The sequence below is a fragment of the Taudactylus pleione genome, unplaced genomic scaffold, assembly GCF_031769625.1.
Source record: "Taudactylus pleione unplaced genomic scaffold, aTauple2 ptg000017l, whole genome shotgun sequence".
Classification (NCBI taxonomy): Eukaryota; Metazoa; Chordata; class Amphibia; order Anura; family Myobatrachidae; genus Taudactylus; species Taudactylus pleione.
The window spans coordinates 1,187,289-1,208,745 of record NW_028284419.1 but is presented as its reverse complement, the minus strand read 5'-3'; the positions used below and the strand labels follow the sequence as shown (position 1 = coordinate 1,208,745).

The following is a 21,457-nucleotide window of genomic DNA, read 5'->3' as shown; positions in this document are numbered from 1 at the left end:
GCTGGATCAATGAAGTGATCAGGACAGCAGTACTCTGGGGCTGGATGCCAGATGCGGCCTAGCAAGCCAGAAGTGAAGCCTGCGTCTCATTGTGATGGCAGTGGAGACACAACCGGAGATCGGAGCCAGCCAGCTGACCACACAGGTAGCAAGTGACCCAACGGCATGGTTAAACAAATCCGGGTTGTAACAGTCAGGTCTAAAAGAATTGCCTACAATTAATGAGACCTCTACCGTGACTCCATCTGATATGGTCACCATTCAAAGAATGGTTGAGGACTGAATAATAGCATCCAAATAAGCATGTCAAACAGTCTGTTTGACTACTGGAAGGAAAAAAAGGCCATTTGGAGGCCCTTGCACAAACTGGCTTTTCTTTACTTGAGCTGCCCACCCTCCAGTGTGTACTCAGAAAAGGTGTTCAGCACAGCCGGGAACCTTGTCAGCGTTCGGCGTAGGAGGCTACTTCCTCAAAATCTGGAAAAAATTATGTTCATCAAAATGAACTACAAATTCCAGGAAGATCTTTACTGCTAATTACATCCAAAAATTACAGAGGCACCTGTAATGGTGGATTCCAGCGGGGACAAGTTAATATTGTGTGAAGATGATGTACTGTACACACTGATGAGGGTGAGTAATCGGATGAAGATGGCGACAACATCTTGCCTCTGTAAAGCCAGTTTGTGCAGGAGAGATCATTGCCAACAATGTCAGCTGCCCATTGGTAGCTTGTTTTGTAGGGGCCCAAACAAACCAATTGCTTCAGCCACAATTGGCAGTCCGTGTCGCTGAAGTGATTGATTTGTTAAACTGTGCATGTCCTGTTTAATATATACAACAACAACATAAGGGTGGGTGGAAGGGCCCAATGACAAGTCTATCTTGCACCTCTGTTACAGTATTTGCATTATGTGCTGTTTGGGGCATTGCTGCCTGACATTTTTAAGTTTATACTGTAGTTTATTAAACTGCCATCCTGTCTGTCACTGCTATGTGGCAAATGTTTCATAGATGTCCTATATTTTTTTAAATTGCCGTGCTTTTATGCTGCTGCTCTGAAGCTTACTTTTTTTTTTTAGTTTCATACTGTCTTTATTTTAACTAAAATCACAAATAAGTATACTTTTTGCCATTTTTCAACCTTGATTTGTAGATGCCAACCTGGTGGGTTTGACTTTCCTTGATCATAACAGCCATGTTTAGTGAGCTGCAACTCAAGCACCAAATGGAGAGGCTGTTCTTTTTATGGTATCTGGAGATGTTCTCCCTCCTCCCCTCCCAGCCTTCCCATACATAATCACAGAATAACACACAATGATAACATATGTTTAGTACCAGACTTTAAAATCCCTCTGCCCCCTTCCTGTTCAGAGCTTCCGTTTTGTGTGCTGCCACTGACAGCATTTCCTGCATGCCCCTTTAATTTTTTTTAAAAATATGTGGAGCCACCAAAGAGCTCAACTGGGGCAAGGACTGATGTGAATGAGTTAATTTTCTTTGTAAATGACTTCCCTCCTCCCTCAAATATTTGCTTCGGTATCAAAAACTTAAATTAAATTTACTACAAATCAACCCTTTCATTTTTCTGTCTTCAACTACATACATAAAATATCTCCCTCAGGCTTCTCTTGATTAAAGAAAACATTTGCATCCTGATGTGCCATGTTGACGCATCCCAAAAATGTCCAGAAATAGTTTTGACCACAAACAGCATCTCCTGTATGCCCCTTTATTTTTGTTTTTTTACATTTTGAACCATCAAGTTGATTGCGTGGGCAAAACAAAAGAATTTCAAATTTACCCATTTTTTTTTATTTTCCCTCCGCCCCCCCCAACCACACCCAGTTTCCCAAGGACCCTGGAGAATTGATAGGCTGTTATAAATCTCGGTTAAGCACAATAATCACCTGCCTCCTTTGTATGTAGGTTACTCTAAGTGGAATAACTGGATAATGTAGATGGTGGGTGTCATGCAAGAGACCAGAAATATGAGAAGCTGCACGGAGCATCTTCCTGCCAGGATGTGTGCAATAAAGTTCAAATATGTTTAATACAAAAATTAGTTGTGTACATTACATACATATTTAAATTTTACATGTTACATGCAGTGATTAAGGCAGGCTAAGGTAACCTGAGGAACGCCACCCATTGTTGACAAACAACTTCCAGAGGGCCTGGCAAATAGCACAGATGCTGGGAGTTGCCGTAGACAGCATGTTTTGGCCCCATTGTCCCTAACAACCTCTCTGAGCACAAAATAAACATCTGTTTATAGTGTGTACTATTTAGCAGCACCTCCACAAACAAGGTCACCATATTTCTATTAGATATATAAAGAAAACCTCCTCCAGATCAAAGATGTCTTAAAAAACACCTCCTCCAATTCAAATATGTATTTCAGGAACTGAAGAACATGATCCTACAGTGATCCTCTCTCATATATTTTCTTAAGAATCAAAACATAAAAATAAATTAAAAACTGATCAATCCATCCATCCTTTCCCTTTCTTCAGTCCAAAACATATTCCAACTCTTTCAGGCCTCTGACCTAGTTTTTGATTAAAGAAAACATTCTTGATGTTTTAACTTCCTATGGGGTCGTATAGTTTATTAAACTGCCATCCAGTCTACCACTGCAGTGCCACTCTGTGCCATGTTGGAAGCTGAACTGCCACATGTTAGTGCCACCCACTGCTGTTGCTTAGCTAAGTCAGCCAGCTAGCTCGATGCAACCTTTTGGCCTAAACTGGATGAAATCAATATTGTGAGCTGTGAGGTGGTCAAAATTGCCTGGAAATGACTGGAAATAAATGTTATTGAGGTTAATAATACTGTAGGAACAAAAACAGGCCAAAATTATGTGATTTTAGCTGTTTTATACTTTTTTATAAAAAATACAGATCCAAAACCAAAACTAAAATACGCAAGGGCGGTTTTGGCAAATCAAATCCAGATCCAAAACACGAAGGAGATACAGATCCAAAAAACAGGAGTCGGCGCACATCTCTACTTTCTATTAGAGATGTGCGCGGACCACCGTGTTTTGGTTTTGTTTCTAATTCAGCATCATGTTTTGGTTTTGCCAAAACCACTATCAAGTGTTTTGATTTGGATTCAATTTTGGATTCCTTAAAAATCAATAAAAAACGATAACAACAGCTAAAATCATGTAATTTGGACATGTTTAAAATGCAATTCAAAACCAGAGTACGTTTTTTAGATCTGAGTTCCAAACTGACAGCAGACCCGAATCGGGACTCGTTTCCACTCCGAACCTGAAAGTGATTCCGAACTGGGACTTGATTCGACTTGGAACCACTAAGTTCAGGTGTGTTCATATTTTAGGAAAACTGAACCGTACATCTCCAATTTTTATATCTGGTTAGTCAGGGCCGTAACTAGAGGTGTGCAACGGGTGCCGCCGCACAGAGCACAGGGCTCTGTGGGCGGCACCATCGACACCCCATGGTTCTTGCTCTGGCTAGCAGGTTGTCTGGAATGGCACCATTCAGCCAGGATCACTACTGCGTTGCTGCCAGAGCGTCATTTAGACGCTCCAGACAGAAACCCTGCAGTCTGTGTATCTGATCTGGCGTGTCCTCAGGACACTCCAAGTCAGCTCTGCAGTTACTGGATATGCCAACCGCACCCTCTCTGCGTGACATAATGACGTAATGCAACCAATGTCATGATGTCGTGCACTAAAGGTGCAGGCTAACCAGGGCCAATTTTAGCCCTGTTATGGCTCTGATTATAGTATCTATTAAAGCACTAAAAACGGTATGCATTCGGCATCCCGGTGGTCTGGATGCTGATGCTTACCTTACCGGCACCAGAATACAAACGCTGGTCAGAATCCTGACGGCGACATCCCGACTGTAGGGATGCCAAAGGTTAAGAGCAGGGTGGGGGGGTTAGATTTAGGGGTTAGGCACTAGGGGGGGTTAGTCACTAAGGGGTGAGGGTTAGGTTTAGGGTGCGGAGAAGGGGGGGTTAGGTTTAGGTGTTAGGTGGGGAGGTTAGGTTCTGGCACCAGGGAGGGAGGGGTAGGGGGTGGGGGAGAGTTAGCATACCAACCACCAAGTGTCGGAATATTAACCCTGTTGGGATCCAGGCGTCGGGATCCAGGCGTCGGGATTCTGACTGCCTGGATCCCATCTGTTAGTATTACATACCGATTCCTAAACATTATCCAGAGCCATATGCTTATAATTGTTTGTTTTATTTTTTAGGTAATGTTTTAGCTTGTGACTTTGTATCAAACATCTTTACAAGGTTGTTTTATTCTGCCCTGCAATCTTGTTCAGAGGAGAACTTACAATTAAAATCCAAATGCAAAGGCATAACCACACCATACACTGTGCACCCATATTATATACTTACCTCAGTCAGCGATACACAATCCACCAGGAAATGGCACCATTTTCACAGAGATTTGCGAGTACACAATAAAGAACTCACTCAGAATATGGCAGGGGTGTCATGTTCGCAAAGACATGCACGTGCGCAGTAGACTCTTGCAGTGTCAGAGTCTACTCACAACTGCACTGTGGAGAGAGGAGGGGGCCCGCATGGAGACTGCACATGAGCCCCCTCTTCTCTGTCCACATATGCACATTTGCTTGTGTTTGTTTCAACCATATATACAGTACACAGACATGTCCACACATAGTAGCAGACTGCTATGTACTAGTTAACAATAAACGCACTTAAAATTAATTATGTTGAGCTAAAATGTTCAAATGAATATGTGTATGTGCCAGTGGTAGGGATGTAGATGGAAGTGTTAGATAGTATTGCTAAAGAGAAATAGGAAACAATAATGGGCAAGGGTACTCAGAGCCCAAATCCATCTAGTTTGGAGGTATATTACAGCACATTTTACTGCAGAGGATAACATACTGTTAACTTTAGATGTTAGAGTCACTTTGCATTTTGTAGTTGTGATTTTCCTTCCTTTCTTGTGCTTTGTTATTTATTAGTTAAACTAAAAACATATGGTATAGTATGAAATGAATTAAGCAAATAACAATTCATAACCAAATATTTTATCCTAATCAACTAAATTCTATTCATATTTTAGAGCCACTGTTGTACAAGTGAAGACGATTTTCTGGACTAATGTGGTTAGTTCAAAGATTGCATATGTTGCTCCCCCCAATACAACCACATCTACTACCACTACCACTACTACTGCCACTACCACAACCAAACATGTTGCCACTGCCACATCAAGTACCACAAAGGGACAAAACACATCAATTACAAATGGAAGAACCAGTATTCCCACTGTAAGTTTTCTCCATCACCATGTATTTGTGTATTGCTTCTTTATTGTGTCATGATTTAAAAAAATTAGAACAATGTTGTACGATTTTGGAGTTTTCAAGAATTGTAACTGTTACAGATTTGTCGGAACAGAAATATACTGCATAACTATATACTGCATTGGGCATTCTAAACAAGCTTTTAATGACATTTATACGAATCTTCAGGCCATAATGATGCCATTGCTCTCTGTTGTATGGACACTGCCCAGTTGCCACCTAGAAATGTTCATTTCATGCAAAGACAAAGAGAGATCCATCAATGGATGAATCACTTGTTCGGCACTTTCAATCTTCCTTGCGCATATGCATGGTACAGAGAATCAGGGGCGAATTAAGAGAGAAGGGGGCCTGTGTGCAGTCTCCATCCGGGCCACCTCCTCTCTACCCGGTAGCACATTGAGCACAGCAGTAGACTCTGGTCACTGTTTTGTGCCAGAGTCTTCTGTGCATGCACAGGTCACCAGGGAAATGGCACAGCAGGCATTTTCCAGGTGATTTGTACAGCACTGCTACTGCCAATGCGGGACTCCTGAGAGGTAAGTATTGAATAAATGGGTGCAGGGTGTGGAGTGCAGATAATGCTTCCCATGGAAAATCACTGCCAGTGCAGCCTATGCATGGACAGCAACTGGCTTACCTAAAGTGGCAAATTTTACCGAGGGGTCTGTAGCCCTTCAGCCCCTAGGTAAAAATCTGCCATTGGTGGTAACGCACATTAACCAATAACAGGTTTGTATTAATTTATGCAGGCATCATGATCAATTTCTATTACCATGGGTATGTGTGCTGCGGTATCCAAAAGAAAATATTTTTGGGCAAAAACCCTGTGGAAAGAAAAAAAAAAATGGGGAACAACCTGTACTCTAAAAATGTATTAAAATATATTTGGTAACTGTAGTAATTGTTATTACTGTCCCAAAGAAAAATAAATTGTTATTTTAAAATGAATTAAATGGCTGAATTGTGCATTTAAAAATATAAAAAGCAGTGGGGTAAATTTAGGCCAATTAAAAAAAAAAAGTTAAAGCAATTATTTTTCATTTAAAAAATATGCTTTAATTACATTTGGGGTGCAAAAATGTATGAAAAATATTCATTTGGGGTAATTTGAGGCCATTATTGGTTTCATCACAGACAAAAAATGAAAAAGGAATTGTCTTGTGTGGTGTACAAATTATTTAATTAAAACATAAAATTTCCATTAAGATATAATTGTATTAAAAACCAGCAAAATAAAAGGATATATTTTATAGAATGTGTACAGAAAGTAAAGTGTGATTATAAATGCTATACACCTTCTAGCTACTCATCTATTCTCTTTATATATTCAATGTATATAACAGACAGGAATATGCTATCTTATATTCTTCCTTGTAGTATTTGATTACTATTCTGTATTATTTTAAGATTTTATCATTTGATACACACAGGTATTGGAGTTCCTTTTCCTGTTATTTTCTGAGAGAATATATGCCATATAGGAAAGTTCAGGTTAACCTGGGAGTATTGTTAATTACTCAGGTTATGACACAAATGGATTAATACACATTAATTCTAGCGTACTCCAGGTTATGATAAAAATAAGTTGGTACACAATTATCCTAGTGTTTGTATATATGGCATTTAAATAATTAGCCACAAAATGTATTTTGTTTCATTGCCACATATGTGGCACCAATATAAATGCAGAGAATGGTTGAAAGCATCTAGCTCCTACAAGTAAACACCTTAGCTCTTAATTGTAAACACCAGCATATTTATGACATTCAAAAAATCTTAGAATGTCCCACTTACTGTATATACTGGGTAGACTTATTATCTCAATAGAATCCTGGTTATTTGTCAAGTGGAATTAATGTGTTTGTCACTTTAAATTGCACTTCAGTTGTAACCAGGCTCATGTGTATTGAGTTGATTTTATGGCATACATAAATTAGCCACTGTTCATATTATTTATTTATTACACAAAATCCCCAGCTACAGAAAATAAACTAAATGTGACATGGTAATTAAGCGGTAACTGATAATTTTTAGAGATGTACGCCAACCCCCGTGTTTTAGTTTAGCATCTGTATTAACTTTGTGTTTTGGTTTTTGGCTTTGCCAAAACTGCCCTCATGGGTTTTGGTTTTGGATCTGTTGTATTTAAAAAAAATTACAAAAACTGCTAAAAATCACATAGTGTGGGCCTGTTTTTGTTCCTACAGTATTATTAACCACAACAACATTAATTTCCAGTCATTTACTGTCAATTTTGACCACCTCACAGCTCACAATATTGTTTTCATCCAGTTTAGGCCAAAAAGTTGCACCAAGCTAGCTGGCTAACTACAATGCTATAGAATGTTTTCATTAATCAAGAACTAGATCAGAGATCTGTGGGCAATATAGGGGAAATGGAGGTAGAATATGTAGTGGAAGAGAGATTGATTGATTAATTGATTGAGTAATTGATTGATTGATTAATCATTATTTTATTACTACTATAAAAAAACAAAAGCAGAGAAGTAGAAAATGCTATTAAAAAACAAACACCCAAACTGGATGAAAGTGGTGCATTAATTCATTGATAGATTCATTGATTAATTATAATCGATTGATTGAGAAAATTAAATTTAAGGCCATAAAAGATTACATTGTTAATAGCCAAGGATTCCTCACAAGAAAGAAAAGCCAAGAAACTCCAAATCAGGTATAAAGTGAAGTATAGTTTATTCAAAATTGTATTAAAATATATTCCTAAAAATTGTATGAAAATATATCCATAAAATTGCCACTACAATAACAGATGAAGCAGCATACCAGATAGAATGGGGTGCTATCACAATACATTCTATTAAGCATGTGAGAAGCTTTACCAGCCACCTCCCAGGTATTAGAGATGTGCACCAAACCCCGTGTTTTGGTTTTGGATCTGTATCTCCTCTGGTTTTGGATCTGGATTGGTTTTGCCAAAACCGCCCTTTCGTGTTTTGTTTTTTGATTTTGGATCTGGATTTTTTCTAAAAAAAAAATCATGAAAACAGCTAAAATCACATAATTTGGGCCTGTTTTTGTTCCTACAGTATTATTAACCTCAATAACATTTATTTCCACTCATTTCCAGTCAATTTTGACCACCTCACAGCTCACAATATTATTTTCATCCAGTTTAGGACCAGAATTTTTACCAAGCTAGCTGGATTACTGAGCTAAGTGGCAGCAGTGGGCGGCACAAACACGTGGCAGTTCAACTTTCAACATGGCACATAAGGAAACAAAAGTTTTTATTATTCAAGAGGCCTGAGGGAGTTGGAATATGTATGTAGTTGAAGGCAGGGACAGGAAAGGTTGATTGGTATTAAATTTAAACTAATTTTTTGATTCCGAAGTAAATTTATGAGGGAGAAGTGGAGGGGAGGCATTTACAAAAAATATTTTACTCATTCACATCAGTCCTTACCCCAGAAGAATCATTGAGCACCATGTCTGCTGCTGGAAGTGGATTTTAAACCCAGAAGGGGACCATGAAGACTTCTAGTAGTGCTTTCCAAAACAATTGACTTTTAAATAATCACAATTGAAAAAAAATTCCCAACCTGTACAGGGACATTAAAAAAAACATAGTTAACGGCCTCCAAACTACCGTTGTACCCACTGTCCACTTAACCAGCACAGATGGACATGCGGAACAGAGCAAATGCAAGATTTCAGATTTAAGGTCTTATGTTGTGTCTTTCTTGAGAATCCTGCACCTGCTTCTGCTGCTAGGAGTGGATTTTCATCCCAGACGGGGATCAGGAAGAATGCTTTCCAAAACAATTGACTGATAAATAATCCTTTTCACAGATTCCACTTGAAAATTTTTCCCAACCTGTACAAAAAAAAACATAGTTACTTAGTGGCCTCTAATCTGCCGTTGTACGCACTGTACACTTAACAAGCATGGATATGTGGACAAGCGGTACAGAGCAAATGCTAGATTTCAGATTTAGGGTTTAAGTCTTACGTTGTGTCTTTCTTGAGAATCCTTGAGCACCATGCTTGCTACTGGGAGTTGATTTTCATCCCAAAAGGGATGAAGATGTTGTTTCTTATTCCCAACAGACACAGATCTGAAGCGCTCAAGTGGCACGTGATGCAGCGATGGCTTCTCCTTCAGTTTCTCCAGCAAGTGCATCTGCTGAGAAAAAACTAAACTTTCTAAACACCCACTGGTGATGCAGTTGAGTCAACACAACCAAGTTTTTAAATCTGGCCGGGTCAGAAGAATTGCCGACAATTAATGACACCTCTAGCGTGACTCCATCTGATATGGTAACCATTTAAAAAATGGTTGAGGACTATTTAAAAAATGTTAATGATAGCATCAAAATAGGCATGTCCAGCAGTCCATTTGACTACTGGAAAGAAAAAAAGGTAATTTAGAGGCCCTTGCACAAACTGGCTTTGCTTTACTTGAGCTGCCCACCCTCTAGTCTGCACTCAGAAAGAGTTTTCAGCACAGCAGGGAACCTTGTCAGTGATCGGCCTGAGACTACTTCCCCAAAATGTGGAAAAGATGATGTCCATCAAAATGAACTACACATTTTACGAGAAAGACCTTTACCGTCAACTACGTGCAAAAATTACAGAGGCATCGGTAATGGTGGATTCCAGCGAGGACAAATTAATATTGTGTTAAGAAGGTGATGTATACATCACCCCAGATACTACCAGCACTCAAGCCTGTATTGTCAACCCATCCTGTGTTGTGTATAAATTACAGCTGTGCTCCCTGTTAGATTGGGGATTCATTGTCCACTTTAGTGGATGTGAGCTCCATTTTACTCCATTTCACCACACACCCTACACGTATTCTGACCTGGGCTACAGGAGGAGCAGCTTAACTCTGGAACTCGGTTGCATGGAGTTGCCCCTCTGAAACACTGAAATTCAGGTAGAGGGGCCATGGTAAGGGAGTAGGGACACTATAATCAGATAATGCAGTTTTAGCTGCTTTATTCCATTTTTTAAACCATATCCTATATTTTCACCTTTTGAAAATATGTTTATGTGAATCTCAGCTGAGGCATTTGTGATGTCATTATGTTTAATATATAATGCACGTTATTTAGCACTTTGTTGTGGTCTTGTAGTCGGTGTGTAGTCTAATCATTTATTCATGATTGAGGAAAGAAGTGAAAAGTTGCATTTTTTTATTGCTAACTTTGTGTTATTAAATTGTAAAATTGTGAAATTTTCACTTACAGAGTCTCAAGATTTTTTTATGAATAAGAAAAGAATAACACACTGCGCTACCACTTACAGTTTCACAATTTTTTTTACGAATACACTGCGTTTTTCACATACAGTGTGACAATATTTTTTACGAATACACTGCGTTTCCACTTAGAGGGATAATTTTTTTTTTACGAATACACTGCGTTTCCACTTAGAGGGATAATTTTTTTTTTACGAATACACTGCGTTTCCACTAACAGTGTCAATATTTTTAACGAATTCACTCCTGCAGTCCCTACTCCTGGATAAGCCCCTGTCCTTGATGGACACAGCAACCCCTGGATGGACAGAGCAACCCCTGGATGGACACAGCAGCCCCTTGATTAACAACACAGGTAGCACACTGGAGGGAGAGCACCCCTGATAAACGACACAGGCATCACGCTTGGTTACGTTGCACACACACAGAAAAATAAAAACACTTAATATATGTATATATATATATATATATATATTGCACTTGGGGGGAGCACATCTGAACAATGCAGCAGCCCCTTGATTAACGACACAGGAAGCATGCTTGGTGCAGCTACTTTGTTGATCAGTGCGGCTAACATGCACACACATACAGAAGAAAAAACATTTTTTATTTTTTTTTACACTCGGGGTGAAGAGCACCCCTGATGGACAAAGCACCCCCTGGACAACACAGCAGCACCCCTTTATGGACTGAAGTGACACAGGAGCCACTGAAGTCCCCCTCTTCTGTCTGCAGCACAGCTCCTATAGACAACAACACAGCCTTTATGGACAAAAGCACAGCCCAGCCAACACCTATGGACAAGAGCAGCCAGCCTCTATGGACATCAGCCAGCCCCTATGGACAACAGCAGCCAGCTCTTATGACAACAGCAGCCAGCCCCTATGCACAGCAACAGCACAGCCACTATGGACAACAACAGCACAGACCCTCCGTGGCTTAATCTTCACTCTCCACAGCTGGAATGAAAATTGCAATGAAGCGCAGGAACCTTTATAGGATCCAAAACCCAGTGAGAATCCAGCAGCGGGAGGATGACGTTTTGCCTCACTTTGAGATCCGAGTCAGGCAGGAAAACCCGAGCTGGATTCAGATCTCGCTTCGAATCTGCAAGTTCGGGTGGGCTCGGTTCTCTCAGAACCAGACCCACTCATCTCTACCGGGTATAGGCACTGGAACAGTCCTGGTCATGTGTGCAGACCACAGACCTCTGCTTACTCCACCTGGATCACTGCCCTCCTTTGCTCACCAACGCGTTTCAGCTCTGTATAAGCCTTTATCAAGGTATATGAGGAGAAGAAGTGGATAATACCTGATTATGTACAATAAAGGCAGAAGAATAAGTAGGAAAGATCATTCCTGTTCAAAGAGAACTGCATCAAAAGTGAATTTTTAATGAGAGAATAATTTGAACCTGAAGTTAAGGTCTTAACATCCTGGAGGGTGCACACAATCGCAAGTACTTTTTCTACATATGACTATTGGATGTGTGTGACCACCTCTGCATATTTGGTGCTGCACTATTGGGTTGAAGTGCAAGTGTCTCTGTATAATTTGTAACTCCAAATCGGCTTATCATATACTAAAAGATATGAGGAGGCTGACCTGCTGGCCATATTACCCTCCACTCACTAATATTGTGACACATTCTTCTAGTACATTTCTGAGCGCCAGAGAGTCTGAGTATGAGGGATAATACACACAATAACATTTTGATTTTGATAAGAGGCAAATAAAATAAACTGGCCACCAACTGTAACACACCATGCAGATATTAAGGCAGTGGCCCTTGACCTACTGACCATTAGTTTTCTTAAATACTTCAGTATCACGGCCTGAATTTTTTCGAACACACAAAAACATTTTCATTTTTATAATAGACAAATAAAATAAAACTGGCCACCAACTGCAACACACTTAGGGCCTGATTCAGAGCCGGCCGCTCTGACCAGAGCGCTCGCTCTGAATCAGGGCCCTCCTACCTAAAAATGGAGCGGCCTCTTGGACGCTCGCATAGCTGTGGGTTACCACCCACAGCTTATGCGAGCGTCCATGATGATGGTCGCGATGGTCAAGACCATCGCGACCATCGGGCTTGCGACGAGACCCTGCAGTAGGATCTCGTGGCCGCAAGCCCTATCAGAGCCAAAATCACTCCCACTGACATCACTAGTGATGTCAGTGGGGCCGGCCCCAGACGATAGACGTTCCCATGGGAACGCCTCCGTCTGGCAGCCATGCCCCCGGCACGCCCACCAGACGGTAGGCGTTCCCATGGGAACGCCTCCGTCTGTCAGCCACGCCCCCGGCACGCCCACCAAAGGGGGCGTGCTGTCAGTCACCATCGACAGCACGCCCCCTTTGGTGCGAGACCCTTTGGTGCGAGACCCCCTTTGGTGCTATGCGGGTCTCGAGCATGCGCACGACGGAGCTCCCTCCATCGTGCGCATGCGCATTAGGGCACCATCGACCCACTTGCGAGCGTCGTACGATCGCGAGCGGGTCTGAATTAAGCACTTAGCTCACATTGGGCCTCATTCAGAGGCGGTCGGAGGATGCAAGCGGTCGCTCAGAAACTGGGCGGCCGCTTGCATCCTGACCGGCCACCTCTATTTCGGTCATTAGGCTGTGGGTTTACACCCACAGCTCTAATAACCGCTAGGGTGCTGACCATCGCGACCATCGGGGCTTACGACGAGACCCTCGGGTAGGCTCTCACTTGTCGTAAGCCCCGGAGAGCTTCTGGCTCTGTCAGAGCCGGAAGCTCTCCACTGACATCACTAGTGATGTCAGTGGGGCCTCCCCCAAACGGTATGGCATTACCCTATAGAAGCCTGTGGGCTTCTACTGCATCGCGCTGCTATTAGAGATCCAATCGGATACCTCCCAGCATGCCCCAGGGCCACCGCATCACTCTGCGCATGCGCAGATGGACTACCGGGTCATAAACCCAGAAGTGCACGGCATAGAGCTCATCGCAAAGGACAGCTCTTATCGGAAGAGCTGTCCTTTGAATTACTGATCGCATATATTAGTACATATGCGATCAGTAAAAATGCAGTACATGGCGGAATGTACTCAGCAAGCTTAGGGGGGCAGAACTATGGGAGACAATGGAGGCACCTGCCACCGGGCTCCAGCTCTGAAGGGGGCACCTCCTCCATTGTCCACAACATATTCACCCCACTTAGGGCTGTAACTATGTACCCGGAGTGTACCCTCATGGCCGCCCGATACATGGCAGTGGAGAGCTCCATGTCAGACCATCAGTTGCTGCCTTCGGCTATCTATAGCCTGTCTGCATGAGAATTGCTACATTACGGTATCAGCAGCTGTGACGGGGGGGGGCACCAAATTATAACTTGCCTCCGGGCGTCTGGGATGAACTTACGCCACTGCCCCCCAATGTGTTAACTCGCATGAGCTAGATACTTCCAACCATTCTTTGCATTTAATGGTACCACTTATAATAGAGTGGCAATGAAACAAAAAAAATTTTGTGGCTAATTATTTAAATACCATATATACAAACAATAGAATAAACGGACTGGCCCCAGGTCTACCCAACCTAGTGAAACTACATCTCCCTCACAGTAACAAAAACACACATTTCCCACCACAAGAATAAAAACACACACAAATTGCCCCACCGTATAGTAATACTACTATCTCCACCACCCCCTACTCCGCATTACAGCAACACAACCACCTCCAAACTCACACTACACAGCACACTCTCCAAATAACATTAATTAACCCCAACCCCACATAACACACCACCACCCAACATAATAATACAGTCCACACCACTCAGTTAACAATAATATACCCCAACACCACACAATACACCCTGCCCCTCAGATCACATTAATATACTGTGCACCCTCACCACACAAAGTAATACACTCCACACATCTTAAATAACATTAATAACCCCCCACCCCTCATAATAATACACCCCATACCTTTCAAATAACATTAATACACCCTATACCCCATATAACTTTAGAAGAAGGTGGTCACTAGTTTGGTGGCAGCTGGTGGTCTCCAGTATAGGACAGACAGGAGGAAGGGGCAATGTGACTCAGGAAGGAGACAGAAGGGACACCCTGGGTCTTGGAGAGGGAGTAGGGCCCCCTCACAGCAACTTGTTTGTGGCTGGTCCTGGGGAAGGACCAGCCACCATGAAGCACACACAGTGCCAGCAGTGAGAACAGCCATCTTTATGGCTGGGGGTGACAGCTGTGCGTCCCTGTACCTGTACCAGAACACACAGTGATGGGATTCAAGCAGTGTACAAAAGTTTTTCTTAATTCTGCACCAGTCACTGGTTCCACGGTGGACGTACAGTGCCCCTCTGCGGTCGCTCAGCTTCAACGGCTTTGAGGCAGCCCTGAGGATAAATGAATACCAACCTATTTTTATCATATCCTGGGGTTCACTAGGATAAATATGTATTATTAATTTGTGTCATAACCTGGGCAATTGACAATACTCCCTGGGTAATTTATATGGCACATATTCTCTCAGACGATAACAGGAAAAGGAACGCTAATACCTGTGTATATCCAATAATACAATCTTAAAAGAATATAGAGTGATATTTGAATATATAAATAGAATAGAGGAATAGCTAGAAGGTGTATAGCATTTTTAATCACACATTACTTTCTGTACACTTTCTGCAAAATCTCTCCTATTTTGCTTGTTTTTTAATTCAATGATATTTTATTAGAAATAATAAAAGTTATGTTTTAATTAATAACTTGAGCACCACACAAACCATTATTTTTTCCTTTTTTTTGCCTGTGATATATATACGTATTTGTCAGTGGTAGCACCCCCTTACTGATGCATGTAATTTTAGCATATTCACTTATGTGATAATAGGGGCTCTTTATACAATATATCATATAGTTGTGAATATAATTCAAGAACAGTTGGTAACATACCTTCATTCATTATTGGTTTTAACAACCAATAATGACATGTAATTATATGACCAGTTAAGCTAATTGAAAACGTCAAATGCCAGCTGTGAGATATCAGTCAAACCCCAAAACCCATAAGATGTATAATAATAAAGATACAACATATGTAATCGGCGTTTGAATTGTCATCAATTTATTGATAACAAAATTAGCATAATAAAGTACGGTGTCAAGAAATGGACATTGACAGATCATCAGCAAAATACTTACAATGGCATGAAATAAGAGAAGAAGCAATGCCCTGCCCCTGGTGCCTACCATAATCATGCTTAAAATGAAGACCCCTGGACAGGTGGAATCAACCAAGCACCAACAATACAATAAAAACTGTAACTTAAGAAAATAAAAAAATGGTAGGGCAATGATGTCATCATTCATCACAAAAGTCATCTTATGCCTCAAGGTCTAAAGTCCTTCAGTTCTAGGGGCCTTATGTCAGTAATAAGATACCATTATATTTAAGTCTTGCTAATTGAGGCATACTGTATGATGATATGACAATCTCAGTTGATGAATTATGTAAGTTACTCTTTGGCAGTATTATGGTATTTTATACACTGTACATTTGTTGTTAATGCATTTTTATTTGCAGGCTCCAACTTTACTCTTAATCTTTGCTGTGATGACTTTTGTCCTGGTGGGATGATCTGAATTAATGGAGAAGACTCAACAAACTTTGTTTGGGACCCACGTCTTCTTTGCATTTAGATAATGATGGTGGCAGACTGAATCTGGACATTCATGTAATCTTTGATTTGAAGAAGATTTGGAAAATATTTGTGTTTGTATTGATTTCTACATCCAGGGCCAGTGCTAGGGTGTTTGGCGCCCCCCTGCAAACTATAAATATGCACCCTCACTTCCATTTTGTATAAAGGGACAGGACACGTCTTTGGCATGCGTCAAACAAAGGGGCATGGTCTCACAAGAAAGGGACATGGCCAGACAATATCATTCCCAATTTAATTTATGCCTCACAGTAGCACAATCTTATTCATATTACACCCCACATAGTGCTCCTGACTAACATTACATCACATAGTAGTGCCCCTTATTCATATTACGACACACAGTAGCACCCCTTATACACAATGCCCACAGCAGTGCCCCTTATACACAATGCACACAGTTCTGCTAATTATACACATAATGCCCACAGTAGTATTGCCCCTTACACATAATGCCCACAGTAGTAGTGTCCCTTACACACAACGCCAGGCGCCCACTGATAATAAAATCTCAGTGGGCCCTTGGCAAATGGAGAAGGCGGCGGCTCTCCAGCTGGAACCTCCTTGCTGTGCAGGGTGGCTAAGCATATCGCTCCGGACGTGTACTTCATAGCTTCACTGACTAGTTTGCTTACTTTACTGCAAAATGCTTTGCATGCTATGATATGCTCATCAGCTAAAACCCAACAATGTAAGTCAATTCGTGCTTAGTACGAAGAGACGGTGTTGTATGATATGTCGACAGTCATAATGTTGACATTTATAATATCAATGTTAGAATGTCAACATATTAACCCTGGTGGCCCAGAGGTGACTTACCTGCTCCTGATGGCTGCAGCGGCTCCATCGGCGTCTTCCGGGTCCCAGCGGTCGTGTGAGTGTGACCTCCGCTGCAAACCTCTGATAAAGTGTCGGTACCGGTAAGTATTCTCCCCTTAACCCTAATCGCTACCCCTAACTAACCCTCCCTCTAGTGCCTAACCCTAAACACCTATCCCCGTAGCCTATTCCTAACCTCGCCTAATGCTTAACCCTGAACCTCCCTACCGACAGCCTAACCCTAATGTTGACAATCTGACAATGTTGATATTTCACATGTCGACATTCTGTGAACATGTTGCCTGTTGACATTACAACTGTTGACATAATGAATTATGATAGTCGACCTAATGACTACATCCCCACAGGTGACAGTTACTAAATTATCTAAAATACTATTTTTTTTAGACTGTACAAATGGCTATAAAAAGTTATAATTTTTATTTTAAATGGTCAGTCAAAATAGAAATAAACACAGAAAAAAGGGCAACTAAAGCCCAATGCAGAAGTTTTAAATACAGTAATGAGCAAAATGAAAACAACAAAAGTCAGGTGTTTCAAATGGCTAAATTTTAACTGACCTTTAAGGTAATTGAATCCACATTGCAGCATGCATGGAACTACTGTACAGCAATTGCCTATATTGTGCATATGATCTCTGCAGTTGGACCGCTACTATCTATACACTTGGTTTCATAGTTATCAACTATGCGCATTTGCACCAGCCCTATACTTGGTACAATCAATCGGACTGAAACAGGGATAATTATGCATATACACAACTCTGCAGCTCACAATTCCATTGAAATGAACCTCATTGAACTTGCCTATATGAGCACATCCCACTACAACACTACTATGCCCATTCTGTCACAAGTGATTACTTCAGTTTACTATACATAAGACTCTGAATCACCCATTGTTGCATACACTTGGTTCCTGAGCATGGTCAGAGCAAAAACACGCAGGAAACCTTCCGTAAATGGACTGATATCCAACTTTGCATCAGCACCAAAGATGCAAATTTGCAAACCACAATCTTAACTGTGATTATGGCACATTGTGCTTACCTACTGTAATTGCTTGGAGTCTTACAAACAAAATATGTGAACCAGAATTAAATGATATTGGAAGACACTCTATTAAATGGTCTAAAACATCTTAAATAGAAGAGTCCAGTCCAACTGCGCCAATATTGTTCCAATAGGGATTTCTGTGTATTTCCTCAGAAGTTGAATAGTGTATCAATAATCCATCCATTGAACACTATTTTCTTTAAGTACAGAAGGCATACCTAGAAGAGAATGAATGAGAGTTAGCACAATATAGTGTTACCTCACTTTTCTCTATCATCAGGTGTAGCCATGCACCCATACTTGCCTACTTTTGAAAATTAGTTTCGGGGAGATTATAGTCGGTTGTAATATGTGCCTTCGAGGGAGGTGTGCCATTCTCCGCCCAAAGGGCGTGTCTAGCTTTACCTATCTGCATATCCATTTGGTAGTGGATAGATCCCCTTCAGTAGATGTACCCTGACGTCATCGCTCACTGTCCAACGTTATTAGTTACTATCCATGTGCACATGGAGGGGAAATGTAAACATGTGACTAGTGAAGCGTGGCGAGCAAACAAATTTCTACTTTTGGTGTCCTTTATGGGCATGGAACCGCACTTCTGCCCCCACTCTACGTCACCTCCAGGTACATCTACTGAAAGGGATCTATTCACTACCATATCTATTTCTACTCAGGGGTGAGACATCAGCAATAAAGGGAGATCATGGTTGTATAGTGCAAAATGCAGATGTTGGGGATTGAGGGCAAGAGTAATGGCTGTCCAGTTGCTGTGTGTTGGCTGGTGTCTCAATGCTGTTGCAGCAGTGCAGGATGTGTCATATATCATTAAACAGTCCCCTCTCCTCTATATAATACAACAATAGTGTGTGCTGGGAGCTGTGCTATTCCCCCTCATATATCACTGTACAGTCCCCTTCCCCTATATAATAATACCACACAGTGGCGGGCTGGGCCGAGGGGCAGGGTGCCATGTGCCCCCCGGGCCGCAGCGTCATGCGGGTCGTGGGCCGCGGTGCAGACTGTGTCACTGTGACACAGACTGCACCGCGTGTGTAGCGCTGACCGGACGGAGTTCGGTCAGCGCTACACAGCACAAACATACAGCCGCCGGAGCCGGCAGCTGTGTGTTTGCTTTAGCAGCTGATGAGAGTCAGACAGACTCTCATCGGCTGCTGCTCCCACTGCCAGAGCCGGACATCTTCCGGCTCCCGCAGTGGGTAAAATGGGAGTGACGCGTCACTCCCATGACGCGTCACTCCCATAATGCAAAGCGACGGACGGAGGAGCTGATCTTGGCGGCGGGACCAGGAGCAGGAGCGGGTGTCAGGTAAGTGTGTTTTTTTTATTTTTTTTATTATGTCTCTACTGCAGGGGGGACGGACTACTGGGAGCACTACAAGGGGGGGACTCCTGGGAGCACTACAAGGGGGGGACTCCTGGGGGCACTACAAGGGGGGGACTACTGGGAGCACTACAAGGGGGGGGACTCCTGGGGGCACTACAAGGGGGGGACTCCTGGGGGCACTACAAGGGGGGGACTCCTGGAGGCACTACAAGGGGGGAGAATACTACTGGGGGCACTACAAGGGGGGGTCTACTGGGAGCACTACAAGGGGGGACTACTGGGAGCACTACAGGGGGGGAATACTACTGGGGGCACTACAAGGGGGGGACTCCTGGGAGCACTACAGGGGGGGAATACTACTGGGAGCACTACAAGGGGGGGACTACTACTACTGGGGGCACTACAAGGGCAGGACTACTACTACTGGGGGCACTACAAGGGGGGTACTACTACTGGGGGGGACTACTACTAGGGGCACTACAAGGGGAGGGGACTACTACTAGGGGCATTGCATAGGGGGGAGGGGACTACTACTAGGGGCACTACATAGGGGGGAGGGGACTACCACTGGGGGCACTGCATCGAGGGACCACTGCTGGGGGCTCTATATAAAGGGCAATAGTGGGGGTACTGCATAGGGGGAAGTCTACAACTAGGGCCACTATTTAAGGGGCACTGCATAAGGGTTACCACTACTGGGGGCACTATATAAGGGGCTTACTACTGGGGGCACAAGGGGCACTGCATAGGGGGGATCACTACTGGGAGCACTACTCGAGGCCTGCATAAGGGTGTCCTCCTGTGGTACAGGGTGGCACTGCATATGGGCACTACGACAGGGGGCTGCCCCATATCTTTATTTTTACCTTACATTAATCCCATATGGACCCACCTCCTCCCTAGAACACTTGAGAGGCTGGGGGGGGTGCTGTAGCGCGCACGTTCTTTCGAGCACCCTGGCTACATGCTACTCCTCTGCCAGGGCCGCCTGCATGCATTTGCCCCCCAGGCTAAAAGTTGCCAGCCAGCCCCTGATACCACATAATGTGTGCTGGGAGCTGTGCTATTCCCCCTCATAGAACACTGTACAGTCCCCTCCCCCTATATAATAATACCACATAATGTGTGCTGGGAGCTGTGCTATTCCCCATCATAAATCACTGTACAGTCCCCCCTCTCCTATATATTAATAATAATACCACATATCAGCATGTACTGGGAGCTGTGTGCCCTGCCCTCATATATCACTGTACAGTCCCCTCTTCCATATACAATAATGCCACATAATCAGTGTGTACTGTGAGCTGTGTCCCCTCATATATCACTGTACAGTCCCCTCTCCCCTATACAATAATAGTACCACGTAATCAGTGTTTACTGTGAGCTGTGTCCCCTCATATATCACTGTACAGTCCCCTCTTCCCTATACAATAATAATACCACATAATCAGTGTGTACTGTGAGCTGTGTCCCCTCATATATCACTGTACAGTCCCCTCTCCCCTATACAGTAATAATACCACATAATCAGTGTGTACTGTGAGCTGTGTCCCCTCATATATCACTGTACAGTCCCCTCTCCCCTATATAATACCACATATCAGTGTTTACTGGAAGCTGTGTCCCCTCCCCAGGCCAGTGTGCAGTCTCCAGTTACTTACCTGGTACACATGACTCTGCTGCTGCTGCTCAGTTCTCATGGCACTGGCTACCGCGGTGGAGGTAGCAGGTCCCGCAGCATTGTGGAGAGGAGGTAAGTGCACTGTGGCCGTAAAGGTAGCGCTGCCGCAGTACAACACTGCCGCGCACGTTCTCTCATAGAGCCACACTGAGATCGGGCTGGGTTAGGTGGCTGGCCACCGCTACTCACTCCCAACCCCGTGGTGGTTGGCTTATAGTAAGCATGATGTCTACACAAGCGTG

General features: G+C 42.8%; 1 protein-coding gene across 3 annotated transcripts in view; it reads left to right on the top strand.

The window, feature by feature from the left end:
- Nucleotides 1-16,342, top strand: part of LOC148540743 (ferric reductase 1-like) — a 211,477-nt gene extending 195,135 nt beyond the window's left edge. For all 3 annotated transcript variants that reach the window (XM_088481523.1, XM_088481505.1, XM_088481514.1), the window contains 2 exons: nt 5,087-5,294; nt 16,159-16,342. In XM_088481523.1, coding sequence (XP_088337649.1) covers nt 5,087-5,294; nt 16,159-16,212 — 262 coding nt within the window. In that variant the 3' untranslated portion in view covers nt 16,213-16,342. The remainder of the gene's footprint in view (nt 1-5,086; nt 5,295-16,158) is intronic.
- The last annotated feature ends 5,115 nt before the right edge of the window (nt 16,343-21,457 follow it).